The sequence below is a fragment of the Gambusia affinis genome, linkage group LG10, assembly GCF_019740435.1.
Source record: "Gambusia affinis linkage group LG10, SWU_Gaff_1.0, whole genome shotgun sequence".
NCBI lineage: Eukaryota > Metazoa > Chordata > Actinopteri > Cyprinodontiformes > Poeciliidae > Gambusia > Gambusia affinis.
This window is the reverse complement of record NC_057877.1, coordinates 28,544,508-28,565,406: the sequence shown is the minus strand read 5'-3', so window position 1 is coordinate 28,565,406 and position 20,899 is coordinate 28,544,508. Positions and strand designations below refer to the sequence as shown.

General features: G+C 36.4%; 3 protein-coding genes and 1 long non-coding RNA gene across 4 annotated transcripts in view; 2 read left to right on the top strand and 2 right to left on the bottom strand.

The window, feature by feature from the left end:
• LOC122838549 (ephrin-A2-like) overlaps positions 1-3,847 on the top strand; it is an 85,869-nt gene extending 82,022 nt beyond the window's left edge. The window contains exon 6 of the mRNA XM_044129264.1: positions 360-3,847. Within this exon, the coding sequence (XP_043985199.1) occupies positions 360-484 (125 nt within the window). The 3' untranslated portion in view covers positions 485-3,847. The remainder of the gene's footprint in view (positions 1-359) is intronic.
• On the bottom strand, positions 1,295-7,415 carry LOC122838551. Its single transcript, XR_006371910.1, has 5 exons — positions 7,188-7,415; positions 6,402-6,715; positions 4,786-5,039; positions 1,966-2,038; positions 1,295-1,347 (listed from the first exon to the last, which is right to left on the bottom strand). It is a non-coding gene; the product is annotated as an uncharacterized LOC122838551 (long non-coding RNA).
• A 1,611-nt stretch (positions 7,416-9,026) lies between these two features.
• LOC122838550 (T-cell acute lymphocytic leukemia protein 2-like) lies at positions 9,027-11,534 on the top strand. The gene is made up of 3 exons (XM_044129266.1): positions 9,027-9,401; positions 9,558-9,622; positions 10,249-11,534. Exons 1-3 carry the CDS (start codon positions 9,346-9,348, stop codon positions 10,650-10,652), a joined length of 525 nt encoding a protein of 174 aa, XP_043985201.1. The 5' UTR covers positions 9,027-9,345; the 3' UTR covers positions 10,653-11,534.
• Positions 11,535-15,427: 3,893 nt separating this feature from the next.
• fam174c (family with sequence similarity 174 member C) lies at positions 15,428-20,222 on the bottom strand. The gene is given in 4 exon segments (XM_044129263.1): positions 15,428-15,952; positions 16,583-16,705; positions 19,801-20,077; positions 20,080-20,222. Coding segments are annotated over 4 exon segments (465 nt in total). The 5' UTR covers positions 20,141-20,222; the 3' UTR covers positions 15,428-15,948.
• Positions 20,223-20,899: the final 677 nt, after the last annotated feature.

Here is a 20,899-nt window from a genome sequence, read left to right as displayed (position 1 = left end):
CAGTTAACCAAAACTTCAGACATCGAACTTTGTTCAACTGGAAGTTTACAAAAATATTACAACAGAAATTTGGATACTGTACCTTTAAGACTTTGTTTTAAATTGGCTGTTTTTACTCCCATCTGCACCGACTGAACAGATTAAAGTTGTTTTTACGTGATTTACCAAGCTGGTGAAGCTATTTGTTGTATTCAGTTGTACTGTACTGGTGTAGAGTTATGAAAACTTTATTTAAAAAATTATCGTTTTGATTCATTTCAGCTCTGATATTAGCCGATACTAAACCTCAGATATCGGTATCAGAAGTCCAGACGGTGCGTCATTAATGTAAATAAAATGTTTTCTGGCTTCTCTTTCAGACGACTCCATCTATGAATCTCCAGAGCCCTTCCTGACGGACGACACCACCGGCGGCGGCAGCCTGGCTCTGCCGTCCGCCATCTTGCTCTCCCTCCTCCTCATCCTGCTCCTCGCCTCCTCGTAGCACCTCCTCCTCTCCCTCCTGCTGCTGCCGGGACAGATTTGGGAAGCGAGCGCAGCTTCCGCTCCCTGACCTCCGACCTTTTCCTGGACGTGGATGAGGAGTCGGAGGCCGGCAGCGGGAGGAGCTGCGTCTGGAGTTTCTGAAAACTTTTCTGTTAAAAAAGCAAAAACTCTGTTTCAGATCTGAAAGCTGAGGCTCCACTGACCTCCATGTTCACAGCTGGCTGGATTTTATGCATTTCTGGAAACTCTTTAAAAAAAATCCATTCATGTTTTAAAATCTCATTTTGTTCATTTTCAAGTTGATGCCAAAGTTTTGTACGTTGGTTCTCTGAGCCTCGCTAAGGCCAGACACGTCGTTACTCGCCTAAAACACAAAACATTTTGGAACGTCGATGTGTTTCACTCTTTTCCATTTAGACTGACTAAATCTTACAAAAACCTTAAAGGGCATCTATTATGTAATGTTCACATTTTGCACGTTTTTATGCTTCCATTTGAGTCTCAACAGTTTTAAGTGCTTAAAAAAATCAGCCAGGAGTTTTGTGGCAATAAGTTTGTTTTTTAGTGTCTAGAAAATGAGCCGTTTCAAAAACCTCTGGAGCTTTGAGTTACGTTTGACGGGCATTTCGCCGTTACCTAGCAACCCAAAGGGAGCTCCAGCTGGTTTTAGTGCTGTACAATGGCTGCTGGAAAAGACAAAGTGTTTTGTTGTTGACTTACCATCCAGAAACCACTTCATGCTTTCTAGTTGGTTGTCCAGGAGGCTCCACTTCTGCTTTTCAAAGATGTACGGTTGTATAATTTTGCAGTCATTTTCACATGCGAGTGTAAACATTGAGTTGGGGGCGTGGCCAGCAGCACCTTATTTGGATTTAAAGAGACAAGACAGTTAAAATCTTATCGTCTAAGGATGATTTTGTCCAGAAAATGTAACATATTTTATTTTATCCATAGATCTGTAATAAGAAAGTCAAACTTTCTCCAACTACTCTTTGTTTTTTAAATGGAAACTTCATTTATTTACTTGAACTTTAAGGGAAATTTAACCAAATTTACACTTTCTATGCTGAAATCTCTCCCAAAATAATACATTTGTTACACAAATAAGACTTAGTGATTCATTATGCTTAAAAAATAATTAGTTTGATTTTAAGAAATTTATGAAATAATAAAAGATAGAATTGTTTTAAACTACGCATGTTAATTTCCTTATATATCTAACAGCTGAAAACAGTTTAAAGGTTTCATTAGAGATGAGCAGTGCCATCTGGTGGCCACATTAAACACTGCAGCTTTAACAACCTGGATCCACATCTGGAAAACTTTACCAAAACACTGAAGTTTCTCCCTGATACATGAATATTGTTTTAATCTGCAATAATTGAAAATTACAGCAATAAGAGAGATAAATTGAAGCAATGTTTAAATAAATAATGAGTAGTTTTGGATCCCTCGTGAATAAACGGGGTTCAGTTCTACCTGTGCAGCTTGGCGGTCAGTGGAGTCCAGCTTCAGCCTGAGGAACCCATCAGAGACGGCCATGTTTCAGTCACTGATGGTTGCAGTCGCAGCGAGACACAGTTTCCACCGGCAACAAAATCAATGCAAAAACCACAAAGTTACTGAAATATTCATGAGTCGCATCAGTCAGCCATAACGGGCTGAAAGGTGTGTTGCTCTCAGTAACTGTTTTCATTACAAATGTCAGCAAAACATCAAAATTCTGCTAATATTGAAAAAAAATACAATTTAAAAATGTTATTAAACGGACACTTCCTGTCGTCTTTGTCGTTTCTGCCAGTAGTATCATCTGGTTGATGATCATGTGGCTCAAATGATGTGAACAAAGTGTTTTGCGAAATGCATTAATTTTGATACAGCAGAAAAACAACCTCACCTTGGCACAAAACACGGAAGTTTTTTAGAAATTGATGTTTCCAATTAAGCAAATTAATTTTCTTAATTCCAATTTTTACAATTTTAAGGCCAGTTTCCAGTTTAGCTGCTTTTCCACTACAAATGTCCATAAAACGTCGATATTCTGCTAACGTTGACAAACCCTACTTTAAAATTGCGGCGTTTCCATTAAATGGACACTTCCTGTTGTCTTCTTTGTCGTTTCTTCCAGTAGCAACATGCAGTTGTTGATCATGTGACTCTTATTTCCATTGCAGTTTTGTGATGGTTCTGGTTGAGAAGCATCTAAACTTCCTCAGACTTAGTAAACAGTTTGTGGACGTTGTGGCTGATCTTCATCGTTAATAATCGCAGTAAAAACCGTCCAGCCCTGCAGCAGCGAACGCCCTCCCCAGTCGACGGCCTTTCCTTCCTGAAAACCTGCCAAAGACTTGCTAAACTTTTTTATTGGATGCTTCTTTGGAGTCGGGTTTGGGCTGCGCCACCAGCAGCTGGCGGATGATTTAAAGGGGCGGAGCTTCCTTCTTATTTTCTAAATTTTGTCATTTTGTTGTAAATAAAAAGTAAAACCGAATGTCCTGCGAAAAATACAAATGTATAAATAGATAAATGGCCTTTTCTCCCCCCTCTTCCTCCCCCTCCCCCCACTGGTGCTGAATTTTTAATGACTGCGAAACAGCGCCACCTTGTGACGCCTTTCATTAGAAAACCCCAAACTTTGTGTTTTCTTCATCACCTCATGACGTCCTTCCATCCCCGATGGAGGGAGGTGTGTCCTTGTGAGCGGAGGAGCCAGGGGCATGCTGGGAAATGCAGTATCTCAAACGGCGGCACTGTGACGGAGGACGGGCGAAAAGGTTTTCAAAACGAACGTTTCCTTTCTGCCATGTTGTTTTGAAACCCAGGAGATTACTCATAAATGATGTAAAGTCTGATGTTTGTTGTCGTTTTAGTTCCTGTTTGGTTCCTGCCTGAATCACGATGCATTCTGGTCGCTGTAGTCCTGTGAGTTCTGGTTCTGTTGCTGGTTCTGGTTCAGTGGGTTCTTTTGCCATGTTAACGTTGATTTCTGTGTGAATGAATTTAGTTTTTTTGTGGCACTAAACGTAAAAGAAGAGGAATAGTTACAGAAAATAAAGATAAGTGTATTCAAGAAGGAAATGTTTTTCTACATCAAAATGTCTCCATATTCTATTCTTTCAAAGACAAAAAAAAAAATCTGTTTTTTTATATTTTCTTATTGGATGCTTATAAAGTCCTGTTGTAAAGTTAAACAAAGCATTTATCTGATTGGCTCCAGAGAGGTCAGAGGTCACAGGCCTCCTTTTGTTAGCCTGCGCTGCATGAGCAGGAGGAATAAATTATATTTCAGAGAGAAAATGTTACGATATGAACCTGTGTTTGATAAAAAGTTACTGCTAATAAAAAGAAGATTTAAGTTCCACTCAATAAGCTTCGTCTGAATTATTTCATATTTAAGTTGAAATAGAAAAATTAAAGTGTGCAGAAACTGATTTATAATTAATATATTGAAATTAGAGCAAAGTATGAAAATATTTTAATCATTTTTAACAGACATTTAACATTTTAAAATGTTAAACATAACAGATTAATGACTAATTTTTAAAAAAGTCTTCTAAAGTCCAAACTCATTAAAACACCTGAAACTGAGAGAAAACTTTTAGATTATTGAATATTAAAATGTTCAAAGTAAAATAAAAAAAATGTAAAAAACAATTTTAAATGTATCTTTAAAATGCTGATCGTTGCCTGGATTCATTTTAATCAGTTACTGTTTAACACAAACATTTTAATTTGATACATTTTTAGCATTAATTTTTTTCCACTTTTAATGTGCAGTGTAACTGAAACAACTTTAAAAAGAGACCGAATAAAACGAAGCTGCATGTTTTTACGCCGAGCATCACTGTAAAAAATACAAACAAAAAAATCCTTAAAAATCAAAGGAAAAAACACCAGATTAACTGAGGTAAATATAATTTACATTTTACATTTTAAACATTGCTAAGCAAATATTTTAATCAAAAAAAGTTTATACATATGAATTACAATATTTTTAGGTTAAAAAAAAAGTTTATAGTAATAAAGTAACAAAATTTTGGAAGTTTAAAAAGATTGTCATAAATATGAATAAAGGAATATTTTTAGGCAAAACAGTTTATAAATATGAACAAAATATTTTATGACAAAAAAGTATATTTAAAAAAAAATGTGTTGGAATGACAAACTGAACACAAATTAACAGTTTGAACATTAAATTGAACATTTAGACCAAAATAACAAAAAGCAGCTGCTGTAAATCTGAAGTTCAGAGAAAAACTAATGAATCTTAAAGGAACAGGAAGTTTTCTCTGAACTCACCGCTGAAATGTGGAGACGTTTCCCGTCTGCAGATCTTCCTCCAGAGTTTCCCGCGCTGCTGCGAATCCGTCAGACACGGAGAGACCCGAACACTGAGCGAGAGGCGGGAAGGTGGCAGCCGTCCAACACGCCGCCGTTCAGCCATATTGTCATCATTATCTCATTATGAGGTCAGCCGGAGCGCTTGGAGGCCAGCTGAGCTTGGCACACCGCCCAGGAAACGCGCCGCCGTCGGCCAATCAGAGCGCAGAACACTGGAAGTAATCGAGTACTTTTACTTGCAGCTCCAACACAAAGTATTCAGATATAAGTTAATTTTGTTTTATTTCAAGTCTAAAAGTATTTTCACTAAAAAAACCCACAGAACTACAAGTAGACAAAGATTTACTTGGTTTTGCAGTGTACAGTCTTTTTTAATGAAAAACCAGAAAAAATTATAAAGACTTTCAAAATAAGACTGTTAAAGATCCATCCATCCCATAGAGGGGTCGGGAGGAGCTGCTGCCTCTCCAGATAACGTTCCAGACGAGAGGCGGGGTCACCTGGACAGGAGAGTCTGTCGCAGGGCAACAGAGACAGACAGGACACACACACACACACACACACACACACTCACACACTCACACCTAGGGAGAATTTAGAGACCAATTAACCTGACAGTCATGTTTCTGGACTGTGAGAGGAACCGGAGAACCCAGAGAGAACCCACCATGCACAGGGAGAACATGCAAACTCCATGCAGAAAGACCCTGGGCCGGGAATCGAACCCAGGACCTTCTTGCTGCAAGGCAACAGCTCTACCAACTGCACCACTGTTAAAGATATCCAGGCTAATATGAATTCATCTGATCAAAAATAAAACCATCATTCAGTTAAAGTGCTGAAACTAAAAATTAATCGTCTCCAGTCCAATTATTGTGTTTCATTTTCCTGGAAAGGTTCCTCAGATTCTTCATGTCTGAAGATTTTCCCACTAAATGATTGTTAGTAATCAATTGGTCTTGTGATTAATCGATTAATCGGATAAAAAAGTAGCATATTTTTCATGTAAGCAATATCAAAAATACATTAAAAGAGGCAAATTAAACAATTTTCTTTTTAAATAAGAAAATTATATATATATATATATATATATATATATATATATATATATATATATATATATATCTATATATATATATATATATATATATATAATTTTTTTTTCCTAAAATACAATACCATAACATTCATTTAGTGAATTTGAACCGGGCTTTTGTGAAAACATAATTACTGTCAAATAAGTAGGTTTTTTTTTTTATCTCAAATGCAAAATATCAATATTTTTTTCTTAATTTATGCTCTGTGTTATTCTTTCAGCAAATTGCATTTTTTGAGTGTATACACCAGCTAGCGATGATCAATTACCAAATTATTTGACTATTTCAATAATTGATTCATAATGATTCATTATTCCAGTTTTATTATCAGTTATGGTAGAAAATTAGCTAAATATTTTGTCCATTTTCTTGTTTTAAGCTGTTTGCCTTCAACATGTAAACCAGAACATTTAACATTTTAATCTTTTGTCCTTATTTTCCATCATTCATTGAATCTTTCAACAACAGTTTACTCACACAGTCTTGGAAGCAGCAGGAAGTTGATCTTCTCACCTTCCTGATTGTTTTTTGACCCGTCATGTTCAGATTAATGCTGAGTCAGCCAGAAAACAGAAAATTAAACTGATTTGATTCAAACCGCCTCTAAAAACACAGCAGAAGTTTAAACTCCTTCAATAAACTGAGCAGCGACCAGATTCCGGTCTGCGGGTCAGACGCTTCCTGGTCGATTCTTGACGTTATGCTGCCACCTGCTGGTTGGAATGGATCACTACGACTCAACACTGCAGCGTGACGGAGGACGAAGAAACGGCTCCAAAAATGAGAAAATCCTGGGGGAAAAAAAGATATTTTCTGTCTCCTCTTTGAGAAAGTTTCTAGGTTTTAACTGCAAAACACACAAACAAAAATATTCTTGTTTAGTTTCTAGTGAAAATGTCTTAGCTTAGTTAAACATAACTTACAAGTAATTTTTCAGTAAGATTGATAAGTTTGGATTAAGTCAATAATTCTTCACTAGAGATACAAAATATAAAAATATAAAAATTTTGAATCAAAAATGACTTGAAATTTAAAGAAAATTTGAAACTAAAAGAAAGATTTGAAAAAAATAGTTTTGAAAATGATAAAAAGTTTGAAACTGAATTAAAAAATTAAACTGAAAAATAACACAGAATCTGATAAAGTAGCTTTGAACATTTCTTTTCTTTTTCACATCAATTTTCAGCTTTAAATTTTTTTTGTTAGTTAAATTTTTCCTTTTTTAAGTGTCATTGTCTTTCTTTTTTCCTCCTTTGAACAAACCTTTTGTCCCTAATTTGGCTCCGTAGCTCTCCTCCATGTCGCCATGAGGATGAGCGGCCAGCAGGTGGCGCCACCTGAACAGAGGTTGGTTTAGGCTGCAGTTTCTCAAAGATGTTTCTGATTAGGTGAATCTTTAAAACTCAGATGATCTGAAAGAAATGATGAAGAATTAGCTTCACAAGTTCTACACTGAAAAAAATTGATTTGGAAAAATATATATTTTGCCCGATTTTTTTATTTTGTAATTACATTATTTAAGTGAATTTATCATTTAATCTTTAAATATTAAATGATTTATATTTGATCGGTAACTCAGTACTTGAGTAAACTTTATACCAAAGTTTTACTTCACTAAAAATATATTAAACCACCGTTACTCTTACGTGAGTACAGTTTGTGGGTACTTTACCCTCAATTACAGCCACCCAAGAGCAAGAAGAAGAAGAAGAAGGTGTCATTTGCAGTTTGGTTGGAGCAGCATGCACCTGAGGAGCTGAAGATTTCTGCTGAAAATATCCAACAGCAGGACGTTTCACCGGTGGGTGACAATGAATCGATCACCAAAGCAAAGGAGACGGAGGATCAAGGATGTTTTCCACTTATTTATTTGATGGTCATTTTAGACCTATTTCAAATGACTGTGTCTACAGGGGATAACAAATGGTTTTCCTATTGAGCAATAATGTTGCTCGTTGATGGAAAGTTAGTGGAGAGAAAAACTGAGTCAGTAGTTGTGAGGGTCTCTTACCACCAGGGGGCAGTCTATTTCTGTGTACAGTTCTGTGGATATTATCCATCCGTCCATCCATCCATTTTCTATTCACCCTTTGTTCCTGATGGGGTCAGGAGGGTTGCTGGTTCCTCCCCAGCTAACGTTACAGCTTAAAAATCTATTTTGCATAAATGTATGGCATAAAATGTTTTATTACGAAAATTTAAAAAAATCTTTTTATGTTTGTTTTATCTTTTATTTTAAATGTACTAAGATATTGGATAACTAGACCAAAATATTGGGTAAAATTTGTTTTTCTGCAATGTGTAACTTGTGGAACCAATTATTTATATTCTCTTACGTTGGCTTTTGAATAAATAAACTAAGTGGAATCTTATATTGTTCTAGTACATTTTAGTGTGAATTTAAGCTACTGAAAAAAAGATCAAGTTGTAAATAAACAAACAACAAAAAAGACTGTGGCGACTCTAAGCTTGTGTGTGAGTTTTGTCTCCAGTGTGTAAACTCTCCTGTGTGACACTCTGAGTTCCCCGGCGGCACTAAATGAAGTTTGTTCATGCTAACATTGGTCGACTCTGAATAAATACATTTTTATAAATTAAAAAAACAAAAACACATGTGTGAAGTTAAACAGGAAACAAGTTTGTGAAATTTACTGCCTGGATGTGAACATACTGAAGTCTAAAACTAACAGTATGGATGCAGCAAGCAGCATCTCTACAGTATGGATGAAAATCAAACATGTTTTAACCAAAAATCAACCAGACAGACTCTCACCTGCAGTTTGAGTTAAAGGTTTTGATTTTGTTGTTTTTTGTTACTTATATGAATTATTGTCATTTTGGTTCTTAAAATACCAACAATTCCACTTGACTTTACATTCTGGTCCGTCTGATGATGTAAATTTTAAATAGTAACTAATTGATCATTTGATCAGTTACTCAGTACTTGATTAAACTTTTTACCAAAAATCCTTTTTACTTTTACTTGAGTAAAAATATGTTGAAGTTGAGCTGCTGTTACTTTAACCTTTGGGAACTCTGCCCTCCTCTGACTATAATATCATTTCTTCTTGTAAACAAACCAACAATTGAATGTAAAATATGAATCCTTGCAGCATTGAGGGCAGTGTTGATCTGCTCTCACTGAGCAGGTAAACACTTGTGACCTTTGACCCGAGCAGAGGGAGGAGGGGAAGAGGGGGACACGACGTGCAGGAGGTCGTGACGGTGTAAGGGGGGGCGGATGGGGGGGTTCTGCAGGTCCCAGGGGTGCTGCTTCCGGCCGGCGGGGGGGCGTAAGAGACCTTACCCCTAATGAAGCCGCCATTACCGGCGTGGAAACGACGCCAGCCCCCCCAGGGGACACGCAGGGGGGGTCCGTGGGTGTCCATAAAAACACGCAGAGACGAACCGGGAGCTTCAGATGAGGCCGGACTTTCTGCGGATCCTCCACGAGACAGAAATGCTGCGCGAGACCAGGTGAGAAATAAAAAATAAAAAAACACGTGAAAAACAACTTTTTTCTCTGGAAATAATATGATTTAAAACAATCTGTGAGTTTCAGTTTCAGTTTTGGTTATTGTAACATTTATTTTATGATGATTAAGATTAATAAATGTTTTTATTAATTTGCAGAGATCCAGATTCCTGCGTCCCGGTGAGGCAGAGAGGAAGTCCGTATGAGACGAGCCCCGGGGATGGTGAGTTCACGGACATCCGTTCATTTTATTTTCTCCGTTAAGATTAAATTTAGCTTGAAAACGAAACTGTTCATCAGAAACAAAGAACATGTACGATCTCTTTAACATATTATTATTATTATTATTATTATTATTATTATTATTATTATTATTATTATTATTATTATTATTATTATTATTATTATTATTATTGCCTCCTGCTCTCCATATTTTGGCTATTTGAAGGTTTTCTTGTTTCTTATATTTTAGTAGAAAGTATTTTTATCCATTAAAAACCTAAAGTAGATTTATGTAATTTATTGTTTTTATGTTGTCAATTCATCATTTTTCCCCCATATGTTCTGAAATGTCTTTTGGATCTTTTTGAGATGTGGGATCAGTTAGAAAATTATGAACTTTCATGTTTCAGAAAAGTTTGAAACATAAAAGTTTAATTTCTGCTTCATTCAGCAGATTACTTTTTTGAGTCAGTTTACTCCAGTTATTGATTAACTGATTAAAAAATGAACTGATGATTACTTCAGTCATCGATGAATCACTTCAGCTTGATTAAATGTTTATATTTTCTCTGTTTTACTGCCCTGCTCTGTGTATGAAGGTTTTCTGGGCTCCTCTTTTTTCCTCAGGGTCACGACCCCTGGGCATCCGTCGGGTCTTCACCAACAGTCGCGAGCGCCGGCGCCAGCAGAACGTCAACGGGGCTTTCGCCGAGCTGCGGCGCCTCATCCCCACTCACCCCCCCGACAGGAAGCTGAGCAAGAACGACATCCTGCGCCACGCGCTGCGCTACATCCACTTCCTGGACCGGCTGCTGGTGGACCAGGAGGACGGCGGCCTGCAGGGGGCGCCCTCGCCCCGCTGGACGCAGATCTCAGAGGACGGAGACTCTGACGGGGTGTTGGAGCAGCAGCGCTACCTGCACCGCTACCAGGTGCAGCTGAGCAGCCAATCAGAACCCACCGACGGCCAGACCCATCCCAGACTGGAAGCTGAACTGGAAACCAGTTCTGGTGTTTGGTTTTTATGTTAGAGACTTCTGGCTCGGTGCGAATATTAATGTCAAAATCTGATTTGAAATGTACATAAAACTTTGTTGATATTCCACTAACGTAGGAAAAATAAAATTTCAACATTAGCAACATTTCGCTAATGTCGAAATAACTAAATTTTACAATTCCAGTGGAAATAAGGAACACAATTAAAATCACTTGTAGATAAGTCAGTTCTCACAGGAAGCTGTGCCATCGTCCACTTCCTGCCATCTTTGTCGTTTCCTCCAGTAGTAACTTCCTGTTGTTGGTCACGTGACTCGTCTGATGCAGAAAAAAGTGTTTCTGCCGTTGTTTTGTGAAATGAAACAATTTTGATACGGACAAAAAAAAAATTTGAGTTTTTTTTCTAGATGTGTTTGATTTAAGTGAATTTATTTAGGAAACATGACATTGTGTAACAGCGTTGTCAATGGAAACGCAGCGAGGTTTGCAGATTGTTCCCGAATATTACACTTATGCTAAAAATGATGAAGATGACGACCATCATCAGCATCATCAACGTTTTGTTTCAGAGAAACATTCTTTAAGAAATGACTCCATGTGATATTCACATCTACACTGCAAAAACACAAAATATAACTAAGTCCTTTTAATCTACTTTCTGGTCCAAATATTTCAGTCACTTACCTAAAATAGATATAAGAGCTTTTTTAACTAAATAATTCCTTATATTGATTTAAATAAGTTAGTCAAGATCTATTGGCAGATTATTTCATTTCTAACATTGGAAAATGTTTTAAGTGAAATAATGTCAATGTAACTTGAACTGTTTTGTCAACAATAAGGATTTATTTACTTAACATCTGGCTGGAAAGTGACTTGTGAGTTTGTTTTAAGTTACTGAAATATTTTCATCAGAAACCAGAACAGAAATACTCTGTTGGATTTTGTGTTTTTACAGTGTCTTTGTTGTTTCAGTAGAAAATTTGTTTTCATGTTCAGAACCTGAAGTTCTGCTCAGGTTCAGTTTCCTTCATTTTAAAGGAACTTTTTCTGCTTTTGAACTTTTAATTTCTGAATAAAACATGTTTGTTTCTTTTTATTGTTAGTTAGAAAAATCTGTTGTTAAGATTTGATGCTTTTCATCTTTTTATATGAACACAAATAAAAACACTGAGATTAAATAAGTGATGGTTTTCAATGTAAAACATTATAGCAACTGTTTAATCTGCTTTTAATGCAACAAAATAAATAATTCTGATTTTATTTTGCTTATTTTTAAGGAACAATCTCTATGATTAATAGAAAAGAAATATCTGTCACTGTTCAACAGGAGGAATTTTCTGGAGTTAAAGCAGCAAGTTGAAGTAAAAAGAAGCAAGAAAATTCACAGAAAAACAGTTTCTGAGAAAAATAAGAATCAAAGATTGTAAAGGCATATTTACAAAATTAGAGAAATGATATAGATACTAAAAATATACTCCGATTAAAAGAATGCTGCAGCAGAATGGGATAATTTTAGAAATTACACGAACAATATGCTATTGAAAAGCTGAATTTTATATACATTTTTTCATTTATTTCATTTTAATTTAAGCGTCCATGTTATGCAGTGTGTCGACTTCTGAGAGGCAACAATCCCCAAAAAACGAAACTAAACAGGTTTAGGAACCATTTAGGAATCAGGAATGTTTTCAATCAATTTAAAACAGTCTGAAAGTAAAACTTTGATTTTCCTCCGTTTTTCTTCCCTTTAATCTGTAATAAAGAGGAAAAGGTCAAGGAGGATGGAGGATCAGGACGTGGAAGAGTTGGAAATGAATAGATGGACTGGTGCTAAAGACTGATAAGCATCTGAGCCAATCAGAGAGCCGGACAGTGGGAGGTCGCTAACAGGCCCCAGAGGAGCGGAGGGGCGTGTTCCAATTAGCGGAGGGCAGAGAGAGACGGTGTGATGCTAGCTGCTCCGCGGTTCCCACCTCCGCCTCTCCTCAGGAGAAAAGGCTCCAGCTTCAGACCTCCTGACCAGAATGACGTAATTATACTTTAACTGAAGTCCTGACTGACCAGATCTACTGTTTGTGCTGCGTTTAAGGACCGCAGGGCTCCGTTTTTAACGCAAAACGTGTCGAAATCAGTATGCAAGTAAAAGTAGCAATACTTCAAACTTTTACTCAAATAAAAGTACAATTACTCAAGTAAGAGTGAAAAAGTATTTAGTACAACGTTCTGAGTAACTGATCAAAACAATAATCATTTAATATTATAGAATTACATCATGAGAGGGACCAAAACACAAAGTTCTGACAATTATTTAGCATTTTTAATTGGTAAATAATAAAAACAACTACAAAATAATAAAATCAGGTAATTGAAACATTTTTCATTCTTATTTCTTTCAATATAAGACTTATGGAACTTTAATTATAACTGCAACTGTTTGTTTCTGAAACCAAAACTGTCAAATTTAAACTGCAAACCACAAATTTCATTAAATTAAAAATGCAAAATGAGTTCATTGTGATTTCTTTTGCTTTGTTTTGAATTACCTGCTTGATAACTAACACAATTTTTATGAATTCTATAAATCCTTAAACATAAAAAAGGCTTTGAGGTGTTTCCTCATTAACAGAAGAACAGACAAATTCAAAGTGTTTGGGGTCATCAGTTGTTTTCAGTGGTTTGAGGTCAGGGGCCGATCAAAATCATTTCACGAGCCACAAATGGCCCTCGGGCCACACTTTGAACACCCCTGGGGTCGAGTATCAAGTAAGAAATATTTAATAATAAAGTTACTTAAGTAAAACTATAACATAAAGTATATTAAAAATACTCCTAAAAGTACATTTCCCCCCCAAAAGTAAGAAAAACAAAAAATAATTAGCTACATTATTTTAAAATTTATTGACATAAAACAAACGGGTGAAAATGGTAAAACTATCAATCCAGATAGTAAGGAGAGTTTCAATCTGAATTTATTGTGACAAATATAAATAAAAATTTATCACAATAAATGATAGATGATAAATTATAACTTAATCCAGCTGCTGGATCATGGGGTGTACTTACTTTTTCTGTCACAGCGACTGAGACGCCCCTCAGCTCCTCTGGGATCCTTCGTCTCCTTATCGTCTCTCTGCGTCGCCTCAGATGTTTATCAGCCACCATCATCACGCCCACTCATCACCAGCTAGTTACCAGGCCCAGTGTGTGTGTGTGTGTGTGTGTGTGTGTGTGTGTGTTCCTCACTGTGGGAAAACACTTTGCTGCCTCTCACACCGCAGCATCCAGTCATGGTGACAAATGGATGCATTCATGTGGAAATGATCACCTCCTCAGGTTTGTGGATCTGCCAACTAAAACACTGTTTGACCTCAGCAACATGGCCGCCAACGTCAACAACATGGCGGCAGTTCCTGGACAAAAACACAGAAAAGAAGGTAATTATCACAGAGCACTGCAGGTTTACATACTCAGTTTAATTTGTTGATAATAAAAAAGTAAAAAATTAGATTTTTTTTTTATTTGCACTTTCAGAAAAAACTAAATAAAATATATATCTGGTTAGATTTTACCCATTTAAAATATAGATAAAAAAATCTAATAATTGAAATTTGAAATACAAAATAAATGCTTATGGTTTCCTGAAGAATCTATATTTTTTAACGTTTACAAATCTACCATATATTTTTACTTAAATGTATCAAATGTTAATATGATTAAATCATTTTTATTTTCTGAATTTTTAAACTGCTCTCACTTTTATAAAAAACTAAAAATATGTTTTGTTTTATAAAATGTTAACAATTCAAAATAATTTTAAAAATATAATAAATGAATATTATAAAATAAACATCGTAAAACAGTACGAAATATTTTAAAATGTTCAACTTGCTTAAAGTGAAATTTGTAGCAGGGAGTAAAAGTTTTAAACTTTTATTTACTGAATGTTTTTACTGCAGTTTATTACATTCATAGGATTCTATTCATCATTGGGATTTATTTAAAATGTACTTGTGTAAGTTATATATTTTATTACATTTTACCAGTTTAAATTAATCTTTAAAAAATCTAACTATTGAAAGTTACAAAACATGTACAATGAAATGTAAAATAATTTTATAATTCTTAACATTCCCTGAAAAATGGTTTATAAAACCATTCAATATTTCAAAACTTTTATTTACTTCAGTTCATCTTTATTTAATATAACTGCATTTATTAATGTTTAAATATTTTGTACTTTAAAATATCGGCCGTTTAATTTTGCTGCAGTTGGTCGACTGGTGACACCTGCTGGAAATGTGGCGCAATTACATCACTGACCATAAACACCATTAATGACGTCATCAGATTTTAAAATATCTCAAAATCTCCAAAAATAAATAAAATAAAGATAAAACAGACTTTTTGTGTTTTTAATACTCAAAAGCTGAAATATTTTTATTAAAAATGTTTCCAAACAACCAACAGCTGCTTTTACAAACATTAAAGGGTACAAACATTTTTTATACTTTAAAGATATTTTTTGAATATATTTGTCTAATTTATTTTTAATAATGACGACATGGAGATCCAATAACTATTATTAAAGTTCCTTAAAACATTTGGTGATATTAAAAAAAGAATTCCTCATTTTAAAAATATTAGTGTTTTCAAACGTAATTTTAGTTTACATTTTAAGAGCAAGTTTATATTTGACATTATAGTTACTTGCAAATTTAAAAATTGCCAGTTTGTGGGTTTTTTCCTCTATTTCTGTAAAGCTATCCTTTTTGTTTTAACATGTTTATTAACAACAAACATAAACATGAAAAACAAGAACAGAATTTTATTACAATCCCAAAGGAAACAAAAGTAAAAGTAGAAATATGTCAAATCAAAGAAATGATTGTTATTTTATTCCAAATTCGATCATTAGAATCAGCATCAATACAAGCAGGTTTCCAAACACTGTGTGTGATCTGAGCAGGAAGGAGGGTTAAAGTCTACCAGGAGGGCAGATCGCTGCTGCCCCCTGCTGGCCCTCCGCCTCCCTGCAGGCAGCTCCCAGTAGTTAAAGCACAAAATCAAACCAAAACATACAACACAGGGAATCCGGAACAATCTAAATGAAAATCCAGAGAAGAAGAAAAACATTTGGCCTCAGGAGGAAAAGCATCCGCTCTCTCCGGGAAGCAGCGCTCCGAACATATTGATAAAATATTGATTATCCTGCTCTGCTTCTCCGAGCAGCTGGGAGTTTTGGTCCGTTCCCGTCCTCTTCCTGTTCGTCCTGGATCAATACGGTCAGGCGGTGGCGGCTCCGATCCATCCGACCCGGCGCAGCAGAACTCATCTGGACAACAGATAAGACCTGATCAACCTGAGGGCAAAGGTCAGCAGCTCCACTGATACAACTCCTCCACGTTTCCTGATCAGTCAGCTGGAAACACACTGACAGCTTTTAATCTTCAGAAAAGTATTAGAACAAAAATATATTCATTTAATCTGTTATTTCACTGAAGACGAATCAGTGACACATAATAGAGAAAATAAAAAGAATCAGATTTAATCTGAGATTAACAATAAAAAAAATAAAATAAAATAAATCAAAGTTCTGAGAAAAAAGTCCAAACTGTTTTCCAGAGGTTCTGATCCTCCTGTGTGGCTCTCAGCCGTTAAGGAAACATTTCAAACAAGATCATCAAATAACTCTGAATGTCTGTTTGGCATAGATCTATTTTTTCCATCTCTATTGAAGAATTTAGAGGGAAAAACATGAAACATAAATAAATAACATCTTTATAATCAATCAAATGAATATAAAAATGTGTTTTGGTTTTCAAAGATAAAACTAAATCACTTCTAGAGCTCTGGCAGCTGCTACTGCACTTATTTTAAGAGCTGAAGTTTGAAGCTCTAACTTCAGAACAATAATCGGACTAAACGACAGTGACCGCTCTGAAGCCTTGTGTTGACCTCTGACCTGCGCAGGCTGCGAGCTTCGTACAGCGTGTCGTCCCCGTCGCTCTCCACCTCCTCCATATCCACCGAGTCCTCGTAGTTGGACAGCAGGCCGTACTTCTTCCTCTGGGACGGCTTCTTCAGGCTGGCAGGGTCAAAGGTCAGAAACTCAGGATGTGATGCTGAAGAGACTAATCGATTAATCGATTAGTCTGATTAATCGATTATCTAACTGATTTGAGAGTTGCTATTGTTTTATTTTGTTGCGTTTTCTTGCACAGTAAAAAAATTCAGATTTTTTTTGATTCTGATAAATAATTACTGTAGAAATATTGCATAAAGTTCTGATTCCTGATTTCTCCCTTAGTAGAGCTGTTGAATAAAAAATAAAAGAACTGAAGCTGATTTGGGAACAGAAGTTACGGGACATTGAGTGCAAAAAGTATCTGGCTTTTTAAAATTATTTTTAATATTGCAGCTGAGTTTCTGCTGTAAAATCAGACTCTAAAGTTTCAAAACGTCAAAGCTGATCTTTATTTTCCACAATTTCGAAAACCTTTGATCAGAAACTCAAAAAACCAGCCTTTTTCCTGATCAGTGAACGCAACACAGTAAGTGCTAAAGATTGGTAACCAAGGCGACAGCCGGACAGACGGACACGTCTCCGTCCAGAGGACAGGGTTAGCGATAACAGAACCGGGCCGGGATCCAAAACCTTCAGAAAAACATTGATCCCGGGTCCAGATCAGACGGACCGGAACCGGGACGGAACCAGAACCGGGACGGAACCAGAACTGGGACGGAACCAGAACTGGGACGGAACCAGAACCGGGACGGAACCAGAACTGGGACGGAACCAGAACCGGGACGGAACCAGAACCGGGAGAAAAATAAAGAGATGGAAACCAGATTCCTGCTGACGCAACCGACAATAAACTATTCTAGAGTTTAGATTCAAGCTCAACGTTTTTAATCTTCAGTGTTTAGAAAATAAAGAGTCAATTTCAGAAACTTTTACATTCATTTTCTAGAAAACATTTGGAAATTTCTCAATTTGAAAAGTTAGTCGTCAAAACTCAGAAATGTAAAAAATAATTTCTGAGTTTGGAAAGTGAAAACTGTTTGATATTTGAAACTGAATTTCCTCTCTAATCTGATCTACATGACAATTAGCATTATTAGCAGATTATTATTGTTACTTTACTGTCATTATTATCACCATTAGTTTGTTTAATTTGTAAGTTGTTTAATAACACAAATTATGAGGAATATTCTATGAGCAGCAGTGAAACCAGGCGGTCTGGTGCTGCAGTAAAGATCAATGGTCCACTGTGCAGCCAGGACTGATTAGTTTTTCAAGAACAATCTAAACACGACCTAATCAGTGAATAAACAGCTTTTTTTCCATTTCACCTGGTTTCTGAACTGTTTGTGTTTTGGGTCGATGGGTCGGTTCTGAGTGGATCTCAGGAAGCTGAAACCAGCAGGTCACCTGACTCACCTACCAAAACATTCAGAACTTTATTAAAGAACAAAATGTGTCCAAATTAATGACCAAACAAAAATAATAATCTCTCTAATTATTGCTTCAACAAGGTTTTGTGCAGCTCTGTGTGTTATTTTGGTTTCATTACCAAACTAAAAAAGGATTTTAAACTGAACTGATCGATCACCGATGTGAACCATCGCAAAATAAATATCAACCCTGAAAATCTAACATCAAAACGGACCGAATGTTGTTGTATGTTTTTAAAGTCGTCTCTGCATGGAGTTTGCATGTTCTCCCTGTGCATGGTGGGTTCTCTCCGGGTTCTCCGGTTCCTCCCACAGTCAAAAACAACTGTCAGGTTTACTGCTTGTTCTACATTCTCCCTAGGTGTGTGTGGTTGTGTGTGTGTGTGTGTGTCCCAGCTGTCTCTGTATTGCCCTGCGACAGACTGCCGACCCGTCCAGGTGACCCCGCCTCTCGTCCGGAGGCAGCAGCTCCTCCTGACCCCTCAAGGTGTTAGAAAATGGATGGATGGATTTAACAAGCAAAAGGCTTCTAGCGCGATAATTATGTGAAATTAAATTAATCGTCTAATATTAATAAACATAGTTTGGGCATCTCGCTTTGAGCTCAGAGACTTTTTCTCTATCAAACTATTTTTTATGCCTCTTATTTAGTGGAAATATTGACGTTGATGAGACTTTCTCCAAAATGAGAACCTTTATCCATCTGTTGAAAACATTCACAAATGGCGTTGAGATAAAATCCAGTCCAACATTTGCGGTGATTCCTCTGGAACCTGTTGGAGGAAAAATATCAAAACTCCAGAAGATGTGCTTTAACCTAACAGAGCTCTGTGGTTCCCATCAGTATCGGGAAAATGCAAACTCCAGGTCAGCAGGACGAAGTGGAAACTGCAGGATCTTCAGAACAAACAGGTCATGATGCTCGGCCTACTGATTACTGGACACAGGGTCAATATGACCAGTTTAGAAGCTAAAATAAATGGTTATAAACCAGACATGGACACTGGGATGGACTCCAGGCCATGATGTCCAGAAATGACCTCTGACGGTTTTTCTCTGTGTCAACACTGCAGCCGGTGGGCTGAGGAAATACAATTCAAGAGTTACTCAACTTTTATCGCTTCGCAAACAAATTCATCAGCACAGAAACTCCAAAGAATTAATTACATAAACTTTTGTCAAAGTACCTCCAAGAATTTCAGACTTCTTTCTCCCCTGTATGTGACGTAATGTTGGAAAGGAGTTGACAATTATTATTGTTGCTGTGTGTCTGGTTATTTACAATTATTATTACTATTATTGCTACGGGTCAGAACATTTTCTTGTCCTGCTATGAGTAAGTTTGTAATGTTTTATGTAATATGTGTTTTAATGACTAATTTCTGACAGTTACTGAGTTGGTAAGTGACATATTTTATTACATTGAGATAAATACGTGTTCACTTCTTCCTACTCCATTTTAAACGGAGCTCTGTGGTTCCCATCAGTATCGGGAACATGCAAACTCCAGGTCAGCAGCTAATTATTTTGCTTCTATGTATGCACGTTTTATCTTGTCCTATATGAAAATAACTGATTTTATTTCTATTTTATAGAAAATAAAATTTGTTTTTCTTTGTTTTAAAAACTAATAATTTTTAAGCATTTAAAAAAAAATCTCTAAGTTTTTGTTTTAAACCAAACTTTGTTCTAAATCCGGGTTTGGCAGATTCGTGTGGTTCTCACCGCACGGCTCGGATCAGGAAGTACAGGACTGCGATGGTGGTGAAACCGATGAGGACGTACAAGGCCCGGCGGAGCATGAGAGTGTCTCCGTCGCCGCTCATCGTGCTGTTCGCCCGGCTGGAGTTCGTCACGGTGGGCTTGACCGTCGGGGCTCCGGGAGCAGTGGGGGCAGCCGGGGCCACCTCTGCGGACAGAACCAGCAGCCAACATGTGGACAAAATCACTACCGAGAAAACTCTCCAGAAACTCATCTTCACATCTGAGAGGAGTTCGACACCGGAGGAAAAAAACGCTTCGGATCCTGGAACCGGTACCGGAACAGAGCCGAAGTTTCCCTCATATACACGTTGCTTTAACTGCTGAAACTCCGTCACCGCTTTTGTTGACAAGAAAAGTAAAATCCCAACCAGGAAGTCCCCTATACGGGTGACGTCAGAGACAACGTGGAGGATGCTGCGTTCAGGGCAGCTCGGAAGTTTAATATTTGTCAAAAACAAAACACATAAAAACCCCCAGCATAAAACAAAGAATAATTAAACAGATAAATGAAAAAGAGTAGATCAAGTATACGTATCAACTTCAAGATATTTTTACTAAAGTAAAAAGAAATTACTCAAGTTAGAGTAAAAAAGTATTTGGTAAAAAGAAAACATCTAAAGTACTGAATGTTTTAAGACAAATAAAAGTATGAAGTTCTGTTCAAATTCTGGCATTTTGAGGAGTAAAATATACAAAATTACTACAAATAAATACAAATTAACCTATTTTGGCACAAGAAACACTTTTCCAAATAAATTATTTTTCAACAAAAGCTTAACATTAAAATAATATATATAATAGGTAATATGTAAATATGTTAGAACATGGTAAGGTACTTTCTGTGATACAGTGTTTACTGAATCTTATTGACGTCCAAATGGGACAAAAATCTCAGCAAAATAAAATGAGAACAGAACTCGTAGAAACCAGAAGTCTAATTTTAACAAACTGCAGTTGGCTGTCTGTCTTCTGGGCTAAAGCATGTTTGTTCTTCATCCACTGAAGTTACTCACAGTTTACACAAGAGTAGCAATACTTCATAATAATATTTGTCATGCTG